We start from the raw sequence: 26,632 nt of genomic DNA, 5'->3' as shown, positions 1-26,632 counted from the left end.
GGCCACATCCATCCCCATAGATGCTGAGTTCCTGGCCCAGATGGAGATCATGTGCTCTCCCACGCTCTGGAACAGCTGGAGCAGGGCTGGGATTTGCCCCTGTGTCTCAAAGACAAGGAAAATCAAAAGCTTTACCTAGTGCTGAAGGAATTATTTGGCATCACTAAACTGATTTCTGCCTGTCCTCACTTGGTGCAGCTGGATGAGCACATGGGATTGGGCACATGGGGAAGTTCAAAGCCTAAAACCCAAATTGCCTTTTCTCTGCATTTTCCATGTGATTGCATTGAGGAACAAGGGCCCGAAGTGAACCGGGCGGGGCTGAAGGGCCGAGCCAGGGAACAGCTGGTGCAAAAACACTTCAACTTCTCTATCCCAAGCCCATCCCCGCAGATTTCCCTTCCTTCCCACCGCTCTCGATCCGCATCTGTCCAAACAGGATGAGCTACAAAAGTATAAATACAGCGGGCATGAGGGAAAGTTCAAAAAAACATCAAATTCTCAAAAGCGGCCTCGCACAGCCGGCGCTGCCCCGGGCCCCGCCGTCCCGCCCGCAGCCCATTCGGGCCGCCCCCGGCCCCGCTGCCCGGGGGAGGGCACCGGGTCCCGCCCCGCCCCCGGGCCCGCCTCGGCTCCCGCCTGAGGAGCCGCGAGAGCGCCGCGCTGGCTCTGCCCGGGCAGGTACGGCCGCGCCGGACAGCGGGACAGCGGGCACCGGGCACCGGGCCGGGCACCGGGCAGGGACAGGGACAGCGGGCAGGACAGCGGGCACCGAGCAGGGGCACCAGGCATGGGGCAGGGACAGCGGGCGGGACAGCGGGCAGGGGCAGGGACAGGGGGCACCGGGCAAGGGACAGCGGCACCGGGCAGGGACAGCGGGCACCGGGTCGGGCTCCGTGCCTGGGGCTGCCCGGGGCGCTGCCGGTCGGGTTCTGTGTCTGGGGCTGCCCGGGGGCACGGGGGGAGCGCTGGGAGTGTCTCGGAGGGTGCGCTGGAGGATGGTCAGAGGGGTGTTTGAGAAGTGCTCAAGGATGCTCCAGGGTGCTCAGGGAATGGGTGGGAGTGCTTTGGAGGGTGCTCACGGCGTGCTCCTGGGTTTGCTCCAAGGGTGCTCCGGGGGTGCTCCAAGGGTGCTCCGGGAGTGCTCCAAGGATGCCCCGGGGGTGCTCAGGGCTCTTGGCCCCTGGCGTGGCTGCCCAGGGCAGCATCAGCCGTGGCTCACTCGGGACGGGAGCGTTTGCAGAGCACGCCTGGCTCCGGGTGGGGGCACTGAGCGTGGCTGGGCAGCTGGGAGAGGGCAGGAAAGCTCCGAGCTCTGCGGGGACCCCCAGAGGTCACCGTGCGAGGGCTGGGAAGGGCCCCCAGGCCCTGGGTATTGCAGTGAAGTCCCCAGAGCTGTGTTTAGCCTCAAAGCCGAGCCATAAACCCTGCCTAGCGTGGAAGATGAGGCTCGGCCAAGCCCCAGCCCAGCCTCCGGGCTGAGCGCGGTCCCGGGGCCTCTCCCCGTTCCCTTGCCCGCGTTCCAGCCGCCCGCACCGAGCAGCTCCTGGCACCGAAACTCATTTCTGGCTGTGGCCGGGGCTGTGCCGGGTTCCCTGTGTCCCAGAGGGGCAGGAGGGCCGGGCAGCATCGCCCTTCCCCGGCCGTGCTCGCTGCCAGGGCATTGTGAGCAGCCCAGCTCTGCCTGCCGGGAGCAGCCGTGCCCTGGACACTTCCCTGCACTGCTCTTGCCCTTTCCTCAAGCGCAGCTTGTTCCCAGTGGCTGCAGATTGCAGCCGGCCTGAGAGCTCGGGCTGTGCTCCCAGCACAGAAACCAGGAGCAGGGAGCACCGAGCTGCTGCTCACATCACTGAGCTGGAGGAGAGGCTGGGTGGTCCATGAGGAAGCAGAACGTGGGCTGGATAATGTCAGCTGGAAGTTCACGTGAGTTCAGGATGGAGGCAGCCATGGTCTGGATGCTCTGGGTGTGATGTTCGCCGTGCAGGGGTGGGAGTGGGCCTGGGCTCTTCGGGGATATCTCGTTTTCCTGACAGCTCTGATGTGACACCAGCAGGAAGGGCTTCCCTTGTCCAGAGCCTCCCCAGATATTGAATATTTCAGCTGCGTTGCCCAAATGAAATTGGTGAACACCCAAAAGCATTGCTCATGTAGGGCAAGGGTAGCAACCACAGCAATGTGAACAAAAATCAGCATTTGCCTTTGGACGTGTTTTGCAGTCTTCCAGGTGGTTTGTGTTTGATTTTGGATGGGCTAATTGGAAAAGCTGATCTCTTAAATGATACCTGAGATGGCAAAGGAAGAGGGGGAACCTGTAACCTCACATTAATCATTGGTTATTTGTCACTTTGGTTGTAATATTGAAAAAATAAATATATCTGTTGAAATGACTGATGAGCAGGGACCTGGCTGGGGAATCTATGGTTGAGGAGGGATCAGTGAATGGATTCATTGAAACAGCTCTGGACCTGCAAGATGAGGTGTCAGGGAACTTGTTGCTGCTGTGGGCTCTGTCAGAGTGCTGATGCAGTTTCCTTGGAGTAGGAAAACCCTGCTCCTCTCCAGAAAATCCTGTTGTGAGGATAGTTTTAGCTCCCAGGTATCATCCCCTCATGCAATGCTGGGTCTGTCCCATTCCCACATATTTCTTTCCCACCAAGCAGGAATATGACAGTGCTTCCCACCAAAGAACCTCTGGAATGGGAATGTTTTGGGAGGGAGAGGCTTGCTCTCAAAGCATTCCTTGAATCAGGAGCGGTGTTGAGATCCTGGGACACGGCTGCTGGATGAACACAGGCTCATTCACCAGCTCAGTGCCAATTCAGGTCCCTCCCTTGGTGGTTTTACAGCTGCCAAATATTTTAAAAGTCGCATTTTCATCGCTGTGCGTTGCAGCCCAACTCATCAAATCTTGGGTCTTTTTAAGGAAGCTTTGGGAGCAGCCACAGGGATGAGCATGGCCCCATTGATGAGGGGAAAAAAGTCAATATGGAAAGTTATTGTATTTTCCATTTGGTGCCCCACTTGACAGGGGTTATGTGACTCTGCCTGGCTCCAGAGCAGTGGGATGCAGATTCTGGTCAATAAAACCCTGAGCCCAGCTCCAGGGGTGTGAAGGAGCCCATGGCTTGGGACAGAATCCTCACAGTGACAATGCCAGGGGAGGGCAGTGGGGACAAACAGGCTGCAGGGAGCTCCTGCTTCAACCCTGTTTATTTTAAACCTCAGGGGAATTCGTGTTTTGGGAAGTCTCGAGTCCTGCCCATCCCAGGGTTTAAACAGCACTTGGAAAAGAAGGTGGTGTCGTTATTAAGAAAATACCAAACGTCCACCCAAATGGACAATTTGATGGAGTCAGAAATGTGAAATATGGTGAAAAACCTATCCAGACACAGAAGTCTCCATCTTCAAAGTGAGAATATCTTAAATTCATCTCTGCAGCTGGTTCCTCTCCCCATCAGAGTGGAATGTGGTGTGAAAAAGCTGAAACAACACCAGCAATGTGTGGTGTAGGGCTGAGGCTTTGTCAAAAACCTGGAGGAAAATCCCCATTTCCTAAATGGGTGAGAGGTGGGGAATGCTGCCCCAGGGCTCCCAGCTCCCCTTATCCTCACAGAAATCACCAGCAGAGGAGGAAGGCGGCACATCCTCCCTCTCTGCAGCCCCAGCCTGTGAGGAGAGTGGTTTCAGGTGGCCTAAACAAGAAATGTTCCAGTGTGAGGAGGATTTTGAACTTGTCAGGGGTGTGATCAATGCGAGTCTCGTTGGCTGGGGTCAGAAATCGATGGAAGTGGCTCCGTGGCTCCATGGGGGATTGCAGTGGTTGCCCAGGGAGGAGCAGAGAAATGCAGACAACAGGGTTTTCCTAAAAGCACCTAAAATTTCCCACTTTGACCACGTGGGAGTTACTCAGTAACAGTGGCAGCAAAGCTTGACTTGTCCCAAGGTCAAGGAGGGACAGACCAGCAGCCATAGCAGGATTTCATTGTTTTCCCTCAAAACTTGTGGGATTCAGGCAAAGAGAAGAGTAAACGTTAGAAACGAGGCACCTCAGATTTTTGTCTGCCTTCTGACTGTGGAGCACTTTTGTTTCAGGGCTTTGGGTGCTTTTTTGTGCTCGCCTGGCTCTGGGAAAGAAGACTTTAGGGAAAACACCACAGCTTTCAAGGCACGGGATAAAATCACAAGAATTGACCAAGGCTTTTGTGAGTCTGTGGCTGGAATGAGCTGAAGGTCAGTCAGAAAAGAGGTTATCAGAGGAGGGGGTGAATGTGATCGTTTTCCCCTCCTGGTAAGCCAGAAAGGAGGGAGAGAGTTTGGATATCTGATACCTCCAGGTCTGACCCGTCTCTAATGGAAATGCTGGCAGGAAGCTCATAACGTTTATTAGACAGCAACGAGCAGCTTTAATGAAATCAGAATGCACACAGCTTTATTACAGACTTTGGGGAGGAAAAGGGCCTGAAATGGCTGGTTAAGTACCAAGGTTGCACACCCAGGGGCTGCTGAAAGGGATCCCCTCCTTTATGGAGTGGGGCAGGGTTCATTATTCAGCTTCCTTGTGAACCCTCCGGTTCAGACCCCGGGGAGGCCCCACACGCCTCCAGGATGTTTTCCATGTGCACAGCCCCCAGCTCCAGCCCCAGCTGCTCCTCCTCCCTGCTTTTTGTGCAGAGGGGGTGGGAGCCAGCCTGGACCTCTCCATCATCAGCCCCTGATGGGCTGCAGGGAGAGCTCGTCCCTCTCCAGCACTCCCAAATTGCTTCCAGCTCCCAGCTCTGCTCTGGAGATGCCCCGGGCAGGCAGCAGCCAAGGGAGGTTTCTCTTGGGGTGCCATAAGGTCCCATTGTCATCAGCCATGTGCTGAAACCATCCACTGGCCCCAGGCTGAAGGCTCTTCCCATAAGTAACAGGTTTTGCATCCTAAACCCAGTCGTGCTGTGCCTCAGCACAGAGGGAGGCCTGCCCAGCTCTGTGGTGTGGCTGCAGGCTGGGATGGATCCAGCTTGGGAACTTTCCCTCCTGGTGCTGCTGGGTTTGTAGCAGTGCCTCAGGCATTGTCTGGTGTCCCCACTTTAATTCTGGGTCTGCTCAGCTGCCTTCTGCCCCCTCAAGCTGCTCTTCCAAGGGGTGCTGTGGGGCACAGGGCCACTGGCAGTGGTGATTTTGTGATGCCAGACACACGTGGAAGGTGGCTGGTGGGCTCCCAGGACTCAGATCTCATCCAGCAGCAACCCTGTTTGCTCTCACTTAGGGAAACCTCACGACAACTCCTTGCAGTGCAAACCAGGACTTTAAACTGCCTTTATTTAACTAGGTATTTATTTAATCCCACAAAGTTTTCAAGCCTCTTTTCTTTTCTCCTGGAGGGAAACTCCTTCCCGTGGCTGTGCCAGCGGGCAGAGGATCACAGCAGAGATCCCACCCGTGTGCAGGTCCCCAGCAGACTGGAAGTGGCTTATTTTTCTTCCTTTGCAGTGAAAACAGAATTGAAAAATCCCTACAACAAATATTCCCCGAGAGGCCATTTTTATTCCTGGTATGTCCATTTGCAGCCGGGGCTGTTGCGCAATCCAGACCGCCCGGATGGAGCAGGTTTGGGTGTAACCCTTTGGGTGCCAAGGGCCAGCCCTGTCCGTGGGTCACCCTGGGGTGATCCTGCCCCTCTGCTCAGCCCTGTGGGGCACATCTGAGTGCTGAGTCCAGCTCTGGGCTCCTCAGGATGAGAGGGAGCTCCTGAGTGGAGGCTGTGGAGATGAGGAAGGGCCTGGAGCATCTCCGTGCCCAGGGAAGGCTCTGAGAGTTGGGCCTGGTCAGTATTGAGAAGAGATAAGTGAGCAGGGACCCCATCCATGGGTATAAGTATCCAGAGGGAGATGTCAGATGGACAAGGATGGACCAGGCTCTGCTCAGCCTCAGTGGTGCCCAGCAACGGGACAGGAGGAATGGGCAGAAAATGATACCTGGGAATTTCCACCTGAATGTGAGGCAGAACTTCTCTGGGCAGTGACCAAGCACTGGGCACATTGTCCAGAAAGGCTGTGGGGTCTCTCTCTCGCTGGGGATATTCCAGACCCCTCTGGACACCTCCTGAGCAGAGTGCTCTGGGGTGACCCTGCTGGAGCAGGGAGGTGGCCCTGGGTGATCTCAGTTGTCCCTTCCAGCCTGAATGGGCCCGTGGTGGAGAGGAGAGGGGGTGAAGCCCAACCCTGCCGTCCCACAGGGATTCTCTGTGGGGAGGGGAGGGCAGCAGCCCTGCCAGCAGCAGGGGTGGCCAGGGGGTGCATGGGATGGCTCTCGAGCCGCTTCAGAGCCGTCTGGTTCCTCTCATCCGCGGGAGCAGAGCAAGCCCCCCGGCAGCTTGGTGCCTGATGTGAAGCAGCAGCAGCAGCACTTTCAGGCCATGACCTCGGTTCTCATGCTTGGGGGACAATTTTGGTGAGCCCCTTCCCCACTTCCCACCCTGCAGTAACCCCCTTGGGCAAAGCTATCAGAGGCTGGATGTAAATCCATCAAGCCCCAGCCCATAATTAATTCATTTGAATGTTTTGACTCCTTCCCTTCGTAGCTCCCGATTAAAAGCTTATTTAAGGGGTCACAGACTTCTTCAGTTCCGGAGGGATTAAATGTGGGAACAACTGTAGCTCGTATGTGGGTAATTGCAATAAGGAAATGCTCCAAATTAAAGCTTCCTGCTAGCTCTGTCCAGTGGGAAAACCCAACAATTCTCTCAGAATGCCTTTAAAATCAGCATCATATAGAAAAACGTGTGTTTTCCTGTTGTGCTGCTTTGCCTGGAGAACACAAGCGGCTCAGAAGAGACACACGAGCGTAACTAAAGCAGAGGAATTCAGCAGGAAAGGGAAAAGGAGCCAGCGTACCCTGGAGCTGGTTTGGGAGCTGAGGCTCAGTAATTGCTTGTGAAAGCAGAAAGCCACGGCCCCGCGCGGTGTGGGACGGAGCCGCGTGGGAAAGGCAGAGTTTGGGAAAGGCAGAGTTTGGGAAAGGCGGAATTTCAATGATTCCTCATTCCTCGGGTAGGAAGTTTAACCCGTCCGTGCCTCGGGGAGGGGCTGGCAAAAGGACAAACCCTGCTGGCTCTCTGTGCCTCCAGATACTCTGCTTCCTGCACAGGCAAAACTTGTCTGCTTTTCTTCAAAGTTAATGTGTTAAAGTCCCGGCTGGGGGGTGCAGGGGGCTGGAGCAGCGCCAGCAGCTCTGCTCTCGCACACCACAAGATGCGGTTTTCCTCCCCAGCATGAGAGCGGGGCTGTGCTGCTCGTTCAGCCATGGGAAAGGTGCTGGGGCTGCTCGGTGATGGGAGTCCCTGGTGAGAGCCCCCAGCTCCCAGGGGATGCCTCCGCTTCCCAGGATTTGCTTTCCCAGCCCTGGAAGAGTTTTGCGGCCCTGAGCCCCTCGGCCTTTGCAAGCATGAGGCTGTGGCGAGTTCAGTGCAGAGACTGAGGGATTTGTCCCTGCTGCCAGCCTGGAGGGGCAGCAATCCAGGATGCCCGAGGGGAATGCCAATGCAAGACAGGCTTGGGACGGGCACTCTGCCCATCACTGAGCCACCCTGCCCAAAATGACAGAATCCCAGACTGGTTTGGCTTGGGAGGGACCTTAAAGCCCTTAAATCTCGTTCCACCCCTTGCCATGGGCAGGGACACTTTCTGCTATCCCAGGCTGCTCCAAGCCCTGTCCAGCCTGGCCTTGGGCACTTCCAGGGATCCAGGGACAGCCACAGCTGCTCTGGGCAGCCTGTGCCAGTGTCTGCTCTGCCAGCTGGAAGTTGGGATGGATAACCCCAGAGCCGAGGGCTGGAGAGTTTGATGCGGAGAGCGGCACTGTCCCCACCGGGACAGCCCGTGCGCTGCGCATGGATGGGCACGGCGGCAGGGACAGGGGGCTGTGCCTGGATCTGGGGACACGCAGCCCTCCTGCAGCTCCCCCAGGCTGCCGCCGGCGAGTCGCGGCTGCGTTTCCTCGGGAGAGGCGCTCCTGGAATTGCTAATGCTCCAGCCCGGAGGTGCGGCATGCGGAGCGCTGCAGCCGCAGCATCAGGTACGGCAGCAACGCCGTTAATTATTGACTCTCTCTTCAATTATCAGCCCTGATAAGGCAGCACCCCCCTCGACAGCCCGGGCAGCGCTTGGTGCTCGGTGTTTTCTGGGAAAAAGAACTATTCCGTGGAAAAGTAACTCGTTTTGTGCACCGGGATTGAACTGTCCTCGCAAAGGTCATCCGAGAGCCGTGGGCTGCTCTGCCGGAAAATCAATCCCTCTTTTGTGCTTCTTGGTTTAAAGTTGTGTTTGCTTTCTGAGCAAGGTCACAGCTCAGCTGACCAAGTTTGTGGCTGCTGGAGCAGGCTGGGGTCCAGCCACGCTGCGCTCGCTGCTCCGAGCCCTTGGCATGGGAGAAGATGCTGTGGAGGGAGGCGAGAGCTGCTGCTCCCCGGGGGGTTTGTGGGTGCCAGCCTGAGCAGGTAACCTGACAAAATGCTTTGCTAACCAGTTTTTCCTTTCACCACCAAGTGCTGGAGCTGCTGCTGCAGTGCAGGAGAACAGACAGGCAGAGCTCAGATCGCGTTGCGTTACAGCTAACCAGACTGTGCTAACGTGCTGGTGGGTTATCTTGTTATTTATAGGCTCAGGGTTAACTGTTTCCCAGTTAAAATTACTAGCAAGACGCTCTGGGAGAATGGATTTTGTGGGGATTTGTGGTATGTGGTTGAGTTCATTTGTAATTTAAATGTTTGGGGGTGTCGTGGTGCTCTCCTTCCTGCCGGCTGGGGTGGATGGGGGAGCTGCTCACATTGCCTGGCAAGTGGGATGGAGTGAGAGAGGGGTTAAATGTGAGTGTAAAGAGCCAGTGCTTGAGTCCAGGCTGGTTAAAAAGACAGTGCATTGTCCCTGCCCCCAGGAATAATACCACTCTGCTCTGTGCTGTTGCCTTCTCACATATTTGGCTTCTCCGTTTCCATTTCTGTATGTATTTATTCCTGCCTTGAGAAAAACAGCCTAATTCCAATCTGGATTAATCCTCCCCACTGTGTAGCAAAGGTAAGGATCAGCGATGCATGGGGAGAAAAAGAAATGTTCTTCAATTTCATTTACTAGAGAAAACTCAGCAAGTATAGAACCTGGCAGAGGGTCAGGCTAACAGGTTTCAGCAGGATGGAGACACACCTAAAACTGTTACCCTGCCTCAAATTATGGACCCTGGTGTAAGGGTCTCCTACTTCTGGCAGATGACTTTTTATATTTTAATCTCATTTTTCTTAGGGACAGGCATGGGAGAGCAGCTGTGGGGTCCAAAGAGGCACATTTTTGGCTCTAAGCCATCTTCTCCATGCCTGAGCTGCCCCGGAGGGGGCAGGAGAACATCAGCAAGCTGGTTGGGGACATTCAGCATCCTTTTACGAGGCGATTTTGAAGTAGATTGGTCAAAGGAGAGTAGTCGTAGTATCAATTTGGGCTGCAGAGTTGGGACCCAGCCAGCTCATAAATGATCCAAATGCAATTATCTAGATATTAAAAACCATCCTATTCACTGGCTTTTCCCCCCTCCTTCTGAATAAATGACCTAGAAGAGTGGAGTGTAGCTGGTCAGGCTGGAATTGGCTGCAGTCGGAAAATTAAGGGGAAGAAACAACATTTGAGAAAGAGGTTGGTGTTTGTTTTGGCACGTGCTCTTCTCTGGCAGGAGGAGACAGAAGGAATTGTCCTTTGTAGAAGGAGTGTGGTTTATTGGAGAGCACTTGAGCAGCTTTCCAGGAGCTCACAAGGTGCTGGGTGGGCACCAGCGTGACCCTGCAGGAGCTTTGGGGAGCTTTGATGTTCTCCTTGGGCTGGGACCTTTCTGATTTCTCATCAAGGCTCTACATTGACCACAAACATGCCTCATGGGATTGACAATTGATTGTTTCTTTAAAAGGTTTTGATCTTCCAAAGTATTCATTGTAGAATCATAGAATGGCTTGGGTTGGAAGGGACCTTGAAGATCACCTCATTCCATGGGCAGTGACACTTTCCACCATCCCAGGGTGCTCAGATCCCTGTCCAAGCTGGCCTTGGACACTTGCAGGGATGTGGCAATGTCCTGTGGTAACAATACAGCAGGATTTGACTTCATTTTTTAGCTGGTCTTAGGTAAGGGTCAGCTGGAACCCCTTCCTGGGGAGCTCTGGAACTGTGGTCAGTGCTGAAGCCCTGGCTGAGACAAAGCTCTGCACGCAGAAAATGAGTTCAGACTCTGTTGTTTTGGTCCATGAGATGGGTGTGAGCTGGGGCTGGCTCAGCACAGGCTCTGCGCTGCTGGTCCTGCCCTGAGGGTGTTGCATAGCTCAGGGATGCACTGGAGGAGCAGGGATGGACTTGCAAGCAGCTGTGGGGCCGTCTCTGGCCAGGAACCAAACCACATACTGTAAGGAGAATCATCAACAAACAACCTACTGTTCAGGAAACTCCCCCGTCATCCTCTGTAGCAGAAATTGAAACCAGACCTTCTCACTTGGAGCGTTGTTGTCCTTCTCACACAAGCCAGGGAGCCTCAAGCTGTGATGTCCAACTGCTCCAACCTCCTTCACCCTTCCCTGCCTCCTCCCTGTGCCTTTCTAAAGGACCTGGAGGTGAGAAGTTTCTCCCAGGACCTTTCTTGGACATTCCCAGCCTTAATTCCTCATGCTCCAGGAGGGTCTCATCTGTGTCTACATGATGGGAAGGAGCTGGACATGTGTTACCATTTCTGGTACCACAGCCCAGAAATGATGTGAAGATCTCAGTGTTGGCTGTGGTAGATCTCCATCTGAAGTTGTTCCCTGAGCTGAAAGCAATTTGTCTGTGGTCCAGTGCAATTTGGTGAAGCACATCTCTACTTTTTAACAGTAGGGACGTGCTCTGAAGTAATGGCTGTCATTTGAGCGAGATTCAACATAAATTTTGAATCTTTGCTCGTTATGGATTTTAAAATAAAGGCAAACCAGTCATTTCTGTGTGTAGTTTATATCCATGTTGACAGGGAGCTTTTATCAAGTTGGATATCTCCAGCTCTCAGGAGTCTGTGCCATCGATCTCAAGCCATCCCAAATGTCTGTCTGTCCTTGCTGGCACTCAAACCCTCTGTAATGCAGGGGATGTTTTACCAGGACCAGCTCCCTGGGATCTGTCTGTCAAGCACAAGTTGTTGCCTCTGGAAAAGGAGCTATTGATTTTAGCAGCTTCAAAGCCTTGGACACCACTGGGCTGCAGAGGATGGGAAGTGGGAGGGGGTGGCCTTTGAAGGCTTGTAAGGCTTTAAGGAGAGATTAAGTTCACACGGCTTTGTTATTTTATTAAATTAGAAATATCCATTTCTTTTTTTCAAGGGTGAAGCAACTCCTCAGCCCTTGTCAGAAGATGCTTAAGTGACAGCCCAGTTAGACCCTACCATGGAGAAGACAGAAGGTATGGAACCTACAGGATATTTATTTGTTCATTTATTCCTTTAGAAAGACTCCCAACCAAGCCATGGAGTAATTTCCTTACCAGAATTGCTGTAAATAACCTGTTCTGTAGATGTGGGGCCAAGAGGTGAAAAATGCATCGTTCATTATTATGCAGATTTCTCAAAAACCACAGCAAAGCAGGTCCCAGCTCTAGATCAGCACATATTTGTCCTCCCATGCCCTGTGACAGATCCCTGCTCCCACCCTCCAGCTGTGCTCCCGTGCCCTGGGATGACCCCAGTGGTGTTGTCCCTCTGTCCTTCCCCTGCCTTCCACGTGCTGCTCCCCACCCAGGCAGCCCCTCAGCATCTCAGTGATGCTCTGTGCTGAGCAGCACCACAATCTGTTCCCAATTGTCCTGGTCCTCTCCAGCTGCTGCACCAGGATGGAGACAGAGGGGTCAGCCATGGGCCCTGCTGCCTCCTCCTCCTCCTCACTGAGCCCAACTCGTGTGCTCAGAGGTGCAGAGCAGCCCACACCACTGTGATTTCAGGGACTTGCTGCATAAAAGTGCAGAAATTTACCTGTTAACCCCCTCAAGGTGGAAATTTGGGGGCTGTGACTGTTTGCGGGCTGGAGATGGCTGTGTTAAAGTGGGAGACTCTGGTCAGGAGCAGTCTGCCTGTGCTGGCTGGGTGGGCAGACACAGTGACACCCATTTAGTGGTGATTTGCCTCAGTTAGGAGCTGTGCTGGAGCTGAGCAGGTCACCTTGGGATGCGTGTTCTGCATGGCTGCGGCTCTGAGCAGCAGCCTCTGCCCAGAGCCGTCATTTTCAAGGAATAATTTGTGACCTGGTGGCTGCAGGTGAAGCGAGGCAATGATTTTCCTGCTTGGTGTGCGCTGCTTACGCCGCTGAAAAGTTCGAACCAAACCAAAAGCCTTGAAGAATATCATTGTCATAGATTGATCCCACATTCTATTATTGGGCTGGATTTATTATCCACCAGATTTATTATCTGTACCTACACAGCTCTGCCTGCAAAGCCTGCTGTTTGCTTAATTGCCAATTAGAGCCATGATTTCAGGAAATTTTTGGCTTCCTCAGTGCAACAATTACCTGATGCACCTCTGGAAAACCAGATCAGAGCTTGGTGCGTGTCACTGTGTGTCTGCACAGCTTCACCAGGAGCCTCCACAATAATGAGCTGCCTGCCCAAAACTGAGATGAAAAGAGAAAAAAACATCTCCCCCCTGCTCTAAACAATTTTTTTTTTCAAAATTGGATAATTTCTTCTTTTTCTGGGGGGGTGTTTCAGCAGATGGCCAGCCGCCCAAACCCGACGGGGACCGGGAGCAGCCCCGCAGCCTCCCCTACTCGCTGGAGACACCCTACGGCTTCCACTTGGACCTGGACTTCCTCAAGTACGTGGACGACATCGAGAAAGGCAACACCATCAGGCGGGTGCACATCCACCGCAGAGCCAAGCAGCCCAAATTCAACACCCTGCCCAGAAACTTCAGCCTGCCCGAGAGCGGCTCCCGCGGCTGCTCCACCGCCGCTCCCAGCAAGAGCTGGACCTCCACTTGCTCCTTCCCTCAGCGAAAGGCGTCCCTGGGCGAGGAGCCGCCGCGGGCCCCGCTGCCGGCCGGGGCAGCTCCCGAGGAGCCGAGCTACCGGAGGAAGGCGCTGCTGGCGGAGGCGCGGCGGCAGGCGGAGCTGGGCTGGCCTCCGGCGGAGCTGGGCCGGCCTCAGGCGGAGCTGGCCCGGCCGCAGGACGCGCTGAGGGCGCGGCCGCAGCTGCTGCGAGCCTCCAGCATGCCCGAGGCGCTGCCCCCCGGCTACAGCCCCCCGGCCGCACCCTCGCCCCTCCGGAGCCCTCCGCAGCCCTGCCACGGTCCCCAGAGCGCCTCCCGGCCCAGCTCGGAGGGCAGCGGCTCAGCCCCGCCGCTAGAGATGGCGCGGGACGGCTCCGTGGGGCAGCCCGGCGGGGCTCTGCCCCTGCAGCCCCCCTGGCAGAGCCAGCAGCTGCAGGTGCTGGTGGAGAGCGGGGCCGAGGAGGGCGATGCCGCCGATGGCTCCGACCCGGCCAGGGCTGAGGCAGCGGCACCGGCTGCCCTCCGGCTGGCGGAGGAGAGCATGAGCCCTGCGGAAAGGGGGCTCAGTGTGAGTGAGATGGATCTGAACGTGCTGAAGGAAAGTGAGGAGAGGAATGTCCGAGCTGGAGGGGACAAGGAGAGCAGTGCTCCCCGTACCCCTGAGCATGGAGAGCCCGGCGGGGTCACGGCGCTGAAGCAGCAGGTCGCTGAGCTGGAGGAGCAGCTGGCCAAGAAGAAAGAGGAGCTCGAGCAGGTCAGGGCAGTGCTGGAGCAGCAGGATCGTGAGATCCAGGAGAAGGAGAAGAGCATTAAGCTGCTGGCCAGCTCCAAAGCTGAGCTGGAAGAGCAGCTGTGGCAGGAGAAGGCCAGGGAGGCTGAGCCGCGGAGGCGCAGGGGCAGCGGGGCCTTGCAGCGCCTGGACGCCGCCGTGAACACCGAGCTCTCGCAGGGCACAGGGCTCCGGCAGGCCCAGGACAAGGGCATCAACGTCAATATCCCGCTCTCCACCAGATCCATCGGCTGCGGCACCCTCAGGGCAGAGAGTGCCCAGGCCGGGGAGGCGTGCGGGGAGCAGGGCCCGGCGGGTGCTCGGGCACAGGGACGGGCTGGTGAGGCCAGCGTGGAGGCCGGACCTCCTGCTCCCTGCCTCAGGCAGCTGCAGATCCACGAGCACCCCGGAGACCACAACCAGAACCACCAGAACTCCCTCGGCAAGGCGGGCTTTGGAGAAGATGAACCTCGGGAAGGGCTGCAGGAGGAAGGGGCTCCTGGCCATGAGGAGCTCCCGGCCGTTGACCCCATTGGCCAATATGTGAAAAAGATCCAGGAGCTCCTGCAGGAGCAGTGGCTGTGCTTGGAGCACGGCTACCCCGAGCTGGCCAGCGCCATCAAGCAGCCGGCCTCCAAGCTCAGCTCCATCCAGAACCAATTAGTTAATTCCCTGAACTCCCTGCTCTCTGCCTACTCCTCACAAGGCCCTGTGGATAAGGAGAACTCCAACACGCACTATCAACAGTTGGGTAAATAATATTGGCACAGGCTTCCATGTGTCCGGGCCAAATCTTTTCCCATTTATTCCAGCGTGGAGCAGGGGGGATGTGGTGGAACAGTTGTTGTCAGTCAGATCAGGAATAGTCTCGACAAAGCATGATGAGAGAGGCAAATCTCTGCACAGCACAGGTTATGGATCTGACATGGAAAAAAGCAAACAAAATGATGTAGGAGCTCATAAAGCAGTGGCTCGTTTATATGCAAGATCAGCTTCCAAAAGCTGCCACACTGGTGGCTGTTCCATCAAATAAACATTCTTTTTATTCAGGTTGCACATCTCAGTTTGCTAGAATATGAGGCTGGTGCTTATCAGGGGTAAATCAGTGTGGAGTTCTCCAGAACCCAAACCAGTCAAAATAACTGAGCAACCAGGCTGGGAAAAGACCTATCCCCACTGACAGACCTTCACCTAAAATAATTTTAGCTTATATGAAGACGGGAATCCAATGCCTGTTCTCTGGGGGAGGGAGGGAAGGGACTTGCAAATAGATAAGTGACTTATTCCTTAATATATAGACACTATTCAAAGTCCAATGGAAAAACTCATCCATTCAGTATTATAGCAGATTTATGTAGGAATTTTCCAATACATAGCTCCTGGGGAAAAAAAAAAACCCCAAAACCAAACCAGTAAAATCTACTTATATTCATAGGACAAATACATAATTCCCAGTCACTTCCTTTATATTCCCAGTGACCTGGAGATATTTGAGACCTGTATTAAAGGTGGCAGGGCAGGTTCAGGTTGTGGCCAGCTGCATCTGTAGTTTTGCAAGACATCAAAATACTCTCATAAGATGAAGTAAGATGCTTACAATTATGATTTGTGGCTTGTTGCTTGAGGTTGGGAATAATGATTGCTAATTATGGCACATCTGCTTAATTAATCTATTATTTTGTATTTTGGTAGAAAACTCTCCAACCACAAGTCTTAAATCCATCATGAAAAAGAAAGGTTATGGTTTCCATGCAGGAGGCAATGGGACCAAAAAGAATCTCCAGTTTGTTGGGGTAAATGGTGGGTAAGCATCCATTCAGAAGACAAAGAACTGCCTTTTAACGTGGAATGTCCTCTGTATCGCTGGAGAAGTCATTCTTTTCCCCCTCTTTTCCCCTCCTGATTAAAAGGCCAGTTGAAACAGAGCCTCTTTTCTCCCTTCTTTAATGCAGCACTGATAACCCGTGAGTAACCCGGCTAAGGAAGGGTGGTGCAGTGCTGGGGGCTGACACTCTCTGCACACCTTCTCCTGGGGCCTCATCCCAAACCCAGCTGGGGAAGGTGGGAATGCTCCATGGGAAGATTCCCTGGGAAGATTCCCACTGCCCTTGGTGGGTTTTGGAGGAGGCCAGCCCTGCCTGGTGAGCACGCTGCACTAACCTGCCCCACGCTCCAGCAAAGCCAGCAGCACTTGGTGCAGGGCCTGGGAAGAGACTTTTCTGGTAAATAAGGAATGACCTTGGGGTGAAGGAGACTTTAGGTTGTGCTCCCCATTCCAGGTGTGTCCAGTATCCAGCACTCCTTGGCCTGTGAGCGGAGCAGAGGCAGCGTCTCGTGCTGAGGTGAATGTGTGCTGGCATGGAGAGTGCAGGACACGTGTCACTGTCCTGGGTGGGCAGGCAGCTGTGTGTGCCAGCCTGGGTGCTGCCCTCTGCTCACACCCTGCTCCCCTCACTTCCCACTTGCTGGGAAATGCCAGATGGGTACAACTTGTAGGGACTGGAGGAGTCTTGGTTAATTGGAGGAAAGTTCTGGGGTCAATCTGAGTGAACGTTCTGTTTTGTGGAAGACATTATTAATAATAATGCTTTTAGAGAACCAGAGATCTCTATCAGGGCTGCTGGAATGATGGATTCAGCCCAAAAGACTTCAGCCCAAAAGCTGTGCAAACACAGCTTTTGTCTCGTGCTCCTCGAGGCTGCCGATGCCACCTTGAGTCCTTGCTTGCCATGGGGGCCGTGCTGCTGCCACCCTGCCACTGTGCCAGCAGCTCCCAGCAGGGAGGCAGCTCTCAGCCCCTGCCCGGGCTGCAGATCCATGAGGAATGTGGTGGACATCCCTCCAAACCCTGCAGTAACCTTGCCTGCTGCTCATTAACTGCTTCTGCCACACTCCTGCTGCTTGAGGAGCCAGAGACAGACTAACCCCGACTTGGGCTGCGGCTCACACCTTGTAACTTGCTGCTTGTCACTCTGTGCTTCACCCAAGGCCCCTTGGGGGCAATGAGCCTTGGTCAGGCCCGTGGCTGTGGCTGGGGAAGGAGGGAGTAACCTGTGGTGTCCTCAAATAGCTACGAGACAACGTCAAGTGAAGAGGACACCAGCTGTGAGGACAGCGACACCGAGACCGAGGACAGAGCCGGGGATGTGGAGCCTGAGCAGGATGGAAGGGAAAGCAGAGGGCCTTCCTCAGGGGAGAAGCGTGAGGAGGAGGATGATGATGATGATGAGCAGGAGGCATCAGCAGGAGCAGCTCCCTGCTCTCAGCACCAGGCTCACAGGTAACCATGGCACTGGGTGGTGACTGACCCATGGTGGCCACAGGACACGGGACTGCAGGGCTGGGCTGGGGCTTCTTCTGGTGGAACAGCAGTGGTGACCTCTGCAGGAAAGGGAAAAGGCTTTAAAGAGCTAAATATTTTCTGAGTTACCACAGAATCTAATGGGGATTGATTCAGGCCCTACACTGAGTCATGTCTGGTGAGTTAGCTCATTCTCCCCTCTCATGGAAAGTTTTTTGGTAAAGTTCTTTGCAGGTTCAGGAATAAGATTTTTTTTTTTACCCACGTTAAGGATTTTTGTAATAGATGAAATTGACCATATAAATCTGTGACTCTGGGCTTAAACCTCTGCTTAAGTGCTTGGCTTTGTACCTAAAATCTGTGTCAAGTCAATGGGACAACTCGTGTCCAATAATTTAAACACTTAAATGTGTTGAACATATTCCAATCTAATCTGCCTGTGTTCTCCTACTTGGTTCAATATCTCCTGTCCCATGGTGGATTTACAAAAGTCTTTTCCCTTTAGATGCAAACCCTCTGAAGATTTCCTTGCTGCCTGCCAGCTCCTCAGTGAACACCTCCCAGAAATCAGCAGCAGAAGCAACCAGCATCTGGTACAGATATTTCCCAGTCCCGTTTCGGACACGGTTCATGCTCTCTGTTCATGTTTTAATGGATGAGATTATCCCTGTGGCACATTGCAGGCTGTGCTCTGGGACAGCTTTGTGAGGAGAGGGGGGTGAGGTGACATCTGAGTCAGTTTTACAACAGCCAAAAAGAAAGGAAGAGAGGAGGGAAAAAATAAAAAAGAAAGATGAAGGCTTTGTCTGGTTACTCATCCAAGTTACCACAGGAAATTCCTTTCCCCCTCAAGTTGTAGCAGCAATCACAAACCCACAGGCTGAGTGCTGCCGGGGTGGGGCCAGGAGCTGGGGCAGCCACCGCTCTGCAGGGACAGTGACAGTGACAGTGACACTTTGTGTTTGCAGCAGCCTGTGCTGGGCTCCATCTCCCGGGAGTGGTTCCAGGTGTCCAGCCACAAGGCTTCCAGGCCCGAGGTGGTGGCAGCGTACCTGGAGGCGCTGGGGGACACCCAGCCCCAGCTCCTGGAGACCGTGGTGAACCTGCCTGACAGGAATGGCAACACAGCTCTCCACTACAGCGTGTCCCACTCCAACTTCCAGGTCGCAAAGCTCCTGCTGGACACGGGTAGGAACGGCCACTCTGCTCAGCCAGGGCTTCTGCCATGGGGTTGTGGTCCCACGAGGGATGGGTACGCAGGGAACAGGGGGACATGGACAGTCCCAGACATGGCAAACACTGAAGGAGGGCCAGGGTCCTCCCAGGGAGATCAGTCAGGAGCTAAAGGAGGTGGGACTGAGGTGGGGCTGAGGACCAGCAGCCACCTACCTGCAAGGGCCCCATCCAGGAGGCAAACATGGAGGCAGGGTCCATCCATGAGAGAAACAGGGGCCCAGGATCCATCCAAAGTACCAGGATGGGACTGAGGTCAATCAAGGAGACCTGGCTGACCTCAAGACCAGCATCGTCCCCCACAGCTCAGCTCTGGGCCTGTGGATGTGGTTGGGGGTCCCAGCTGCCATGAAGGCTCATCAGTGCCCTCACACATCTTGAGGGCTTTGCAGCCTGACTTGGGGATGGCTCAGCATTGCTGTATCCAAAGGCATGTCCCTCATGGCCCCAGTCCAGGTGGGATGGGGTGGCTCCCCAGCTTCTTGCAGCAGCCAAAGCCACATGATGGCTTGGGGCAGGAGGATCGGACCCCTGAGAGCATAAAAAAATCCCTCAGCACCGCAGAAAAACTCCCATGTTAAACTATTGAACTTTCAGCTTGTGTTGCAATGAAAGAACAAAAATCTCAGCTGAGCCTGTACAGGGCAAAAATGTGCTCGTGGTCTGAGAGAACAGAGGCACTTTGGCCTTTTCTCATGGGCCAGACAATCCATGAAATGTTTGGGAAATGGCAGATTATCATACCCATCTATAACCCGATTGTTGCCACAGAGGCGCGGGGAGGGAAGGGTTTGAGGCAGCTGCTTCCTCAGGGTGAGGCTGGAGCCGAGCCCTCACCCTCAGCCACGGCTCATTCCTCGTGGAGGAGCTGGAAATGGGCTCTTTGAAGTGAAAAATGAGTGAAATGAGGCCAGGATGTTTTCCAAGCCCGTTGGGTGATGGGCGTCTCTCTGCTGCTCCCTTGCCACTGGAGCCAAAGCAAACAGCCCACAGCTCCAACCAGCATGTGCTTGAGGCATTAATTATCCCCCTTTAATTTCTATTTGTTGTGGTCTTCAAAGTTAATTGAGTTGACCTCAACAGTTGTAATTAACTGTAGCACCAGGGGCCGTTTAGTGCTGCGCTCACGAGCCTGGATATTCAAAACAGATAAATCCCCGTCCTGTATCATTATGGAATAACTCCTTTCCTGGGAATATGAGATGCCACATGTTGTATGAGTCCCTCTCTCCTTTCTGCTCCCTCTGGGTGATCCACCCCGGGCTGGGTCCATCCCCTGCAGGGAAGTGCTGCCTGGACCTGCAGAACCGTGCTGGCTACACGGCCGTGATGCTGACGCCGCTGGCGGCCCCCGAGACCCGCCAGGACATGGAGGTGGTGATGAGGCTGCTGCAGGAGGGGGATGTCAACCTGAGAGCTGCCCAGGTGTGTGACAGGAACTGCTGGGGATGTAATTTGGGTTCCTCAGCTTCCGTGGCAGCGCCAGGCTGAGGCTGGGCAGCAGGAATGGGGTGGGAGTTGCTGCTTCCCAAACGTTCCAAAAGAAACTTTATCTGAGTGTGGCCACCCAGCAGCTCCCTGGGAAGGGGTGTGACAGCTGGGGCAAATGGACAAATTTAAAAAAGGCTGGAAATTTTGCAAACAAGTATTTCTGAGGCAAAAATCAGAAATGAGAAGCGAGGGGTGAACCCCAGGGCGTGGGAGCCCCAGGTTTGCTGGTGAGCTTCGTCAGAGTCACACATTTTGGTTTAGGGATGGGAGTGCCCTCACCCATCTCTGCTCCCACACTGCTGTAAGTTAGTCCAGATCTGAATAAACTGCCCAGGCGGATTTGGGGGCAGCTGGGAGGTTTGGCCGTGCTGCTGCAAGGACCTTCCATAAGTGAACAGGTGCCTCTCACAACACCTGCTGAGGAGCCCCAGGGTGATTGGATAATAACGTGCAATAGGAAGCAATATTAATAGGAATTATTATCATTTATGTACCATGCAATAATAACATGCAATGTTGTGACATGTGGTTATGGAATGTGGGTTAGGGGTGGGCTTGTCAGTGCTGGGTTAATGGTTGGACTTGGTGATCTTAGAGAGCTTTGACAAATCTAAATTATTGAATTATTCTATATGTGCAATAGTAATAATAATAGTAATAATAATAATAATAATAATAATAATAATATAGACATTCTATTATTATAATTATTATATAGTAATATATAATATATAATATAATATATTATAATAATATATTATACAATTATATATACTATTATATTATATATACCATATATGTAATATAATACATATACCATCATATATATGAATAATAACAATTATAGATTATACTATTATTATATTATTGTAAACATTATCAGATCATAACATATATTAATTATAATGATTATTCATTAATAAGAATTATATATTATACAACTGTTATAATAATTATTATAACATATATTATATATCATATATTATAACAATATATTATACTATTATAATATATAGTTATATATTATACTATTGTAATATATATTATATTATATTATATTATATTATATTATATTATATTATATTATATTATATTATATTATATTATATTATATTATATTATATTATATTATATTACAATATAATATACTATTATAATATATAATATATTATAACAACATATTATACTATATTATAATATACTATAATAATATACTATACTATTATATATTATATATACCATTATATATATTATAATAATTATATATAGTACTATTATTATATTTTTGTAAATATTATCAGACCATAATATATACTACTACTATTACTATTACTACCACTTCTTGTTATTATTATTGTTATTGTTAATGATAATAATGATAATAATGATAATAATGATAATGATAATAATGATAATGATAATAATGATAATAATGATAATGATAATGATAATAATAATAATAATAATAATAATAATAATAATAATAATAATAATAATAATAATAATAATAATAATAATATTATTATGTTATGTCCCGTGGCCCTGCAGGGCGGCCAGACCGCGCTGATGCTGGGGGTGAGGCACGACAGGGACGCCATGGTGCGGGCGCTGCTGGCCTGCCGGGCCGATGTCAACCTGCAGGACGAGGAGGGCAGCACGGCGCTGATGGTGGCCTGTCGCCAGGGCAACGCCGACATGGTGCGGCTGCTGCTGGCGCAGCCCGGCTGCCTGGTGACCCTCACGGACAAGGTGCGGCTCCTCAGCATCGCTGCGGGCAGGGCCAACTCGGCTGGGATCCCGTGCTCCAGGCAGCAGTCCCCCAGGGGTGGGCTTGAAGGGAAGCAGTCCATTTCAGTCCATTTTCTGAACCAAACCCCTGGTTTTGGTGCTGAGCTGTGCGTGGGGTGGTTGTGACAGCCATAGGCTGGGCAGGAGTGTTGGTGTAACCCTAAAAAACCCAGATGGGCTCCTGGGCGTGCGGAATCAGCAGAGCTTCAGCTCCAAGAAATTAGCAATTAACTCCTGAGAATGGAGCCTCTCCATGGGATGTGTGGGATGGGGCTGGGCTGGGAGTGGGTGGAAATTCCTGCTGGGCCACAGGCCTGCGTTTGGAATTATGGAACTATTTTCTAATTAAACTATAATTTTATCTGAGGCGTGCAGGAGGGCACAGGGGCCGGGCAGAGGCACAGCTGGGCCGAGTTTGGTGTGGTTGAGGCCCAAAGCGGGGTTTGGGATGGTGACTCACGGTAAGGCAGGGAGGAACGGAGGGAGGGAAGGCCTGGGGAGGGAGCAGGGATTCACTGTGGCACTGTGACACACTGTGATGTGTCCCCTCTGTGTCCTGCAGGGCGGGAACTCGGCGCTGTCACTGGCTCATGGGGACATCGCTGCGCTCCTGCGAGCCCACATCGAGCTCAGCCCCTCCCTCCCGTTGTGAGCCGGAGCCAGCGCTCCTCCCTGAGCATCCCTGCTGGGGCCACAGGGCAGCAACTGCCTGCACCACTGAATAATGCTCCCTGTGCCTAATTCTCCTCCTTCGTCCCACTCACAGCCTGATCTGTGCCACAAACAACTCCAGACCCTCTCCTCTCCTCTCCTCTCCTCTCCTCTCCTCTCCTCTCCTCTCCTCTCCTCTCCTCTCCTCTCCTCTCCTCTCCTCTCCTCTCCTCTCCTCTCCTCTCCTCTCCTCTCCTCTCCTCTCCTCTCCTCTCCTCTCCTCTCCTCTCCTCTCCTCTCCTCTCCTCTCCTCTCCTCTCCTCTCCTCTCCTCTCCTCTCCTCTCCTCTCCTCTCCTCTCCTCTCCTCTCCTCTCCTCTCCTCTCCTCTCCTCTCCTCTCCTCTCCTCTCCTCTCCTCTCCTCTCCTCTCCTCTCCTCTCCTCTCCTCTCCTCTCCTCTCCTCTCCTCTCCTCTCCTCTCCTCTCCTCTCCTCTCCTCTCCTCTCCTCTCCTCTCCTCTCCTCTCCCACATTAGAGCAGCAATATTTAGTTTTTTGTAACCTGAGGTTATGGGCGTCCTTTTAATCGACTACTTAACTGTATCTCATTTAACTTGTAAGTTTGTGTCCTAATATTTATTATCAGCTCTTCTGTAAGTAGTGGCAGGCAGCGATGGCTCAGTGTATGTAACAACAAACACAAGCTGGATGGATTATGGAAAGCATAAAATCCTATTTATGTTTGCTTATGCGGGTTTGATGCAAGAATTAAAAATTAATGCTGTAGGAAAATATTTGAGCATGCCAGACCCAAACAGGCAGACATTGTTGTGCCTGGGTCTGGAATTACCATATGGCTGTTATTTTTCCCTAATTAAGTTGGAGCTGATGGGGAGTGCAGCCCAGTGACAGGCTCTGCATCACCGTGGGGTGGGGCAGGGCATTGCAGGCACTGAATCCCAGCAGATTCCCAGCCCAGGGTGTGGTGGTGTTGTCCAAGAGCTCTGTGCAGTGCCTTTGCTGGCAGATGCATTTTGTGTTTGCTCCCTGCTTTGCCTCTGCTCAGTTTTCATATTCCCAAACTCCTCCTGCAAAGCCAAGCCGTGATTTAAGTGCTGGGACTGGGTCTCCCCCACCATGGAGCACCCACAGGGTCCAGCATCACCCCAAATCTGGGTTTTTCCTTAAATCCCTCTGCTGGCAGAGAGGGAGGCAGGGCTCAGGCCCCACTTTTCTTGTTCTGCTGCGTCAGGACCCACTGGGTGCTGTCCCTTGGCTTTGGTGGAGCACACCCACATCTCCCTGATTAGCTAATTACTCTTTTTTCTGTAAGCAGAAGTCAATTCTGGCCCACTCTGGTTGTGGTTCAGTCAGTTCACATCCTGACAAAATTCTCTTGAGCTGCCTTGTGCCCCCATCCTTGCAGGGAGGGGAGAACAGCCCTGACCTCTGTTTGCCATGGAAATCTGCCATCTGCTCAAGCTTTTCTTCACACTTTCAGTCCAGGCATTCACTATCTCAAACTTCTATCTGCCTTATTTTTTTTTTTTAATCTATAACCCAAAATGCCTCCTTTATGTACAAATAAAATGAATTAAACCTTTCCCTGTGTGTGTTCCTGTCCCCATGGCTGTGGCTTTTGTGGGGTCACTTCCCACACCTGCACAGCACCAAACCAGCCATTTTTGAGGTTTTTCTTCACATCAGTGACATCCCCCACATCCCCAGAGGGTCCTTGCACATATATGACAAGGTGGGATATTTTTTGCAGGAATTCCCCCAATTTGTGTACAAAAGCCAGCAGAGGCATCTCTGCCAGGCCCAGCTGCAAAGAAAAAAGAGCCATAACACAATTTTTTGACAGTTTTCACTGAGTTTTTTTCCCTGACAGCTCTGGATCCACACTTGCAGAGAGGAACTTCCCTCAGGAAGGTGCAAGCTCCAATTTCAGCACAATAAATGTGGGAGATTTTCTGCTAATCATTGGGATGGCTTTGGGAAGTGCCTCTTTCCCCTTGATTTGGGGACAGGGAGCTTCATTTTGGGGTGTGCTGCAGCTCTGCAGGGAGGCACCCCAGAGTTTGCTGCCTTCCCCTGGCCCTTCCCCTCCTGTTCCCATCCCTGCAGCCCAGGCTGGTTAATGCATCCCAGGATGCTGATTTTCATTCCTGTTCCTCATCATTCCTCTTTGTCCTTCCAACCATCTCCCCAGGGAGGAGCAGCTCCTCTGTGGACCCTGAGGAATCATGGATGGGTTGGTGCTGCCCCTGGCACCTCCCAGCGCCCAAAATCCCTCCTGTCAAAGTTCCAGACTGCACGAAAAAACCATCTCAGTGCCACAAAGAGCCAGAGCCAGCCTCAATTTATATATTCCAGTATCACTGTAGAGATCAAACTAAATATAGGCAAGGAGAAGCACACCCCCAGTGCGAGCACTGCGCAGGACAAATGGAGACAATTAAGTCACAGCAAGAAAAGGAATTAATCTAATGATCTTAACAGGCTCAGCATCCAGCAGCCCATCAGCTGGGAGGGGAAAGAATGATGAGGAGCTCGGCTGAGCACGATTTTTCCACTCTCCTTATGGGCATTTCCAGTGTGTATTCCCTTTCTTTTGCTGCAAGGAGAGCAGAGGGGACTCTGAGGGTCTCAGCTGAAGCAGCTCAGTGCTCAGGCAAATCCACTTTGCTCAGCCTTGACAGGGTGAGAGGGCTGGGGATGGAGAGGAGAAGGCTTCAGGGGGACCTCAGAGCTCCTTCCAGGGCCTAAAGGGGCTCCAGGAGAGCTGGAGAGGGACTGGGGACAAGGGACAGCACACAGGGAAGGGCCCCCACTGCCAGAGGGCAGGGATGGATCAGAGATCAGGGATAGATCCTCTGTGAGGGTGGGCAGGCCCTTGCACAGAGAATCTGTGGCTGCCCCTGGATCCCTGAAGTGTCCCAGGCCAGGCTGGAACAACCTGGGACAGTAGAAAGTGATGGAACTTGAAGATCTTTTAACCATTTCAGGATCCATCCAAAGAAAAACATCTCCTCTTGAGATGACATCAGCCAGAACCTGCCCCACCAGCAGCTTGGACAGGGTCAGTGCAGCAGCTCCCAGCAGAATTTAATGTTCTTAGAAGAAACAAAACTGTTACATCTACCATTATATATAAAAATAATAGTATAATTATATATTATACTGTTATTATGTTATTGTAAACATTACCAGATAATAATAATAATAATAATAATAATAATAATAATAATAATAATAATAATAATAATAATAATAATAATAATAATAATAATAATAATTCAGTAGTAATAATTATATATTATACAACTGTTGTAACAATGGTATTCTAACTATTATATAATAATATATACTCTCAGCAGCAAAGGCAGATTTCTTTCTGCAGGGGCAGGGTACTGACTGCCCCTCTGCTCTGGCCCCTGTCCTGTCCCCACAGCTCGGTGTGGAAGGGCCAGCTTGCCCCGGTTTTGCCAGGATGGAAGGCATTTATCAGCAGGAGTGGGACAGGCCATGATTCCCTTTCCTAGAAAGCTCCTGTCCCTGTCCCCGGTGTGTCCTCCCTGCAGCTCCCCCCGTTCCCAGGGAAGCAGCCAGCTCAGTCTGGCAGTTTGTCTGTCCTGGGCTGTGCTCAGAGCATCCCTGGGGACAGCAGCTCCTCTGCCTGGGCTCCAGCCCTGCAAGAAGGCTGCAGAAATGCAATATTTTGTCAACTGCTCCATCTAGTGCCGTTTCAGCAGAAAAAGCACCCAGAGCACAACGCTCAGAGCTGTGCTGGGGCTGGGCAGCTCTCCCTGCCTGGGCTCATCCATGGGGATGTGCCAGCAGCCAGTGCTGGCCCTGTGCTCACCCTGCAGAGCCAGAACCAGGAATCTTTACCCTCATTTTCTCATTCTTCTAAAATGGGACTATAAAGCTTTATATGAAATATCTGCCCTGGAAAACACAACATTCCTCATGAGCTCTTCAACTGCTCAGGAACCCCTTAGGTTGGATCAGGCTTGGAGCAACCTGGGGTGCTGGAAGTCCCTGCCTGGGGTAGAATAGGATGAGCTTTAAGGTTGGCCCCAACCCAAACCAGTCTGGGATTCTGTAATCCTAAATAAAGAGGGAATAAAGAGTTTATGCTATCACTGCATTTTCCCCCTTTTTGTGTAGGAATTGGGAGTAAACTCTGCTTCACCCCCACCAGGCTTGGGAAGGCAGCAGAGCCCTCAGAGCCCACCTGAAAAAAGCTAAAAGCAAAGTCAGGGTGACCCTTGTTCCTTTTCCATTTGGAATGCTGCAGAACACGGATCTCTCTGATTTGCTGCCATCCTAGAAGGTGCAGCTGTCACAGGAAGGGGCATTTTGGGGAACAAACCCCACT

At 52.3% G+C, this 26,632-nt stretch overlaps 1 protein-coding gene across 2 annotated transcripts; it reads left to right on the top strand.

The window, feature by feature from the left end:
• The first annotated feature begins 7,888 nt into the window (after positions 1–7,888).
• KANK4 (KN motif and ankyrin repeat domains 4) lies at positions 7,889–22,399 on the top strand. Of its 2 annotated transcripts, none has more exons than XM_058030046.1 (10): positions 7,889–8,479; positions 11,360–11,438; positions 12,738–14,537; positions 15,479–15,590; positions 16,857–17,066; positions 17,593–17,680; positions 18,056–18,275; positions 19,603–19,745; positions 21,360–21,560; positions 22,162–22,399. In XM_058030046.1, the coding sequence occupies exons 2-10, from the start codon at positions 11,423–11,425 to the stop codon at positions 22,249–22,251; spliced, it is 2,880 nt and encodes a 959-aa protein (XP_057886029.1). In that variant the 5' UTR covers positions 7,889–8,479; positions 11,360–11,422; the 3' UTR covers positions 22,252–22,399. The 2 variants fall into 2 exon arrangements, with proteins under 2 accessions (XP_057886029.1, XP_057886031.1); XM_058030048.1 differs by having other exon boundaries at positions 8,024–8,058.
• The last annotated feature ends 4,233 nt before the right edge of the window (positions 22,400–26,632 follow it).

Source organism: Melospiza georgiana, chromosome 9, assembly GCF_028018845.1.
Source record: "Melospiza georgiana isolate bMelGeo1 chromosome 9, bMelGeo1.pri, whole genome shotgun sequence".
Classification (NCBI taxonomy): domain Eukaryota; kingdom Metazoa; phylum Chordata; class Aves; order Passeriformes; family Passerellidae; genus Melospiza; species Melospiza georgiana.
The sequence above is the reverse complement of the archived record's forward strand: the minus strand, read 5'-3'. Positions and strand labels throughout refer to the sequence as shown.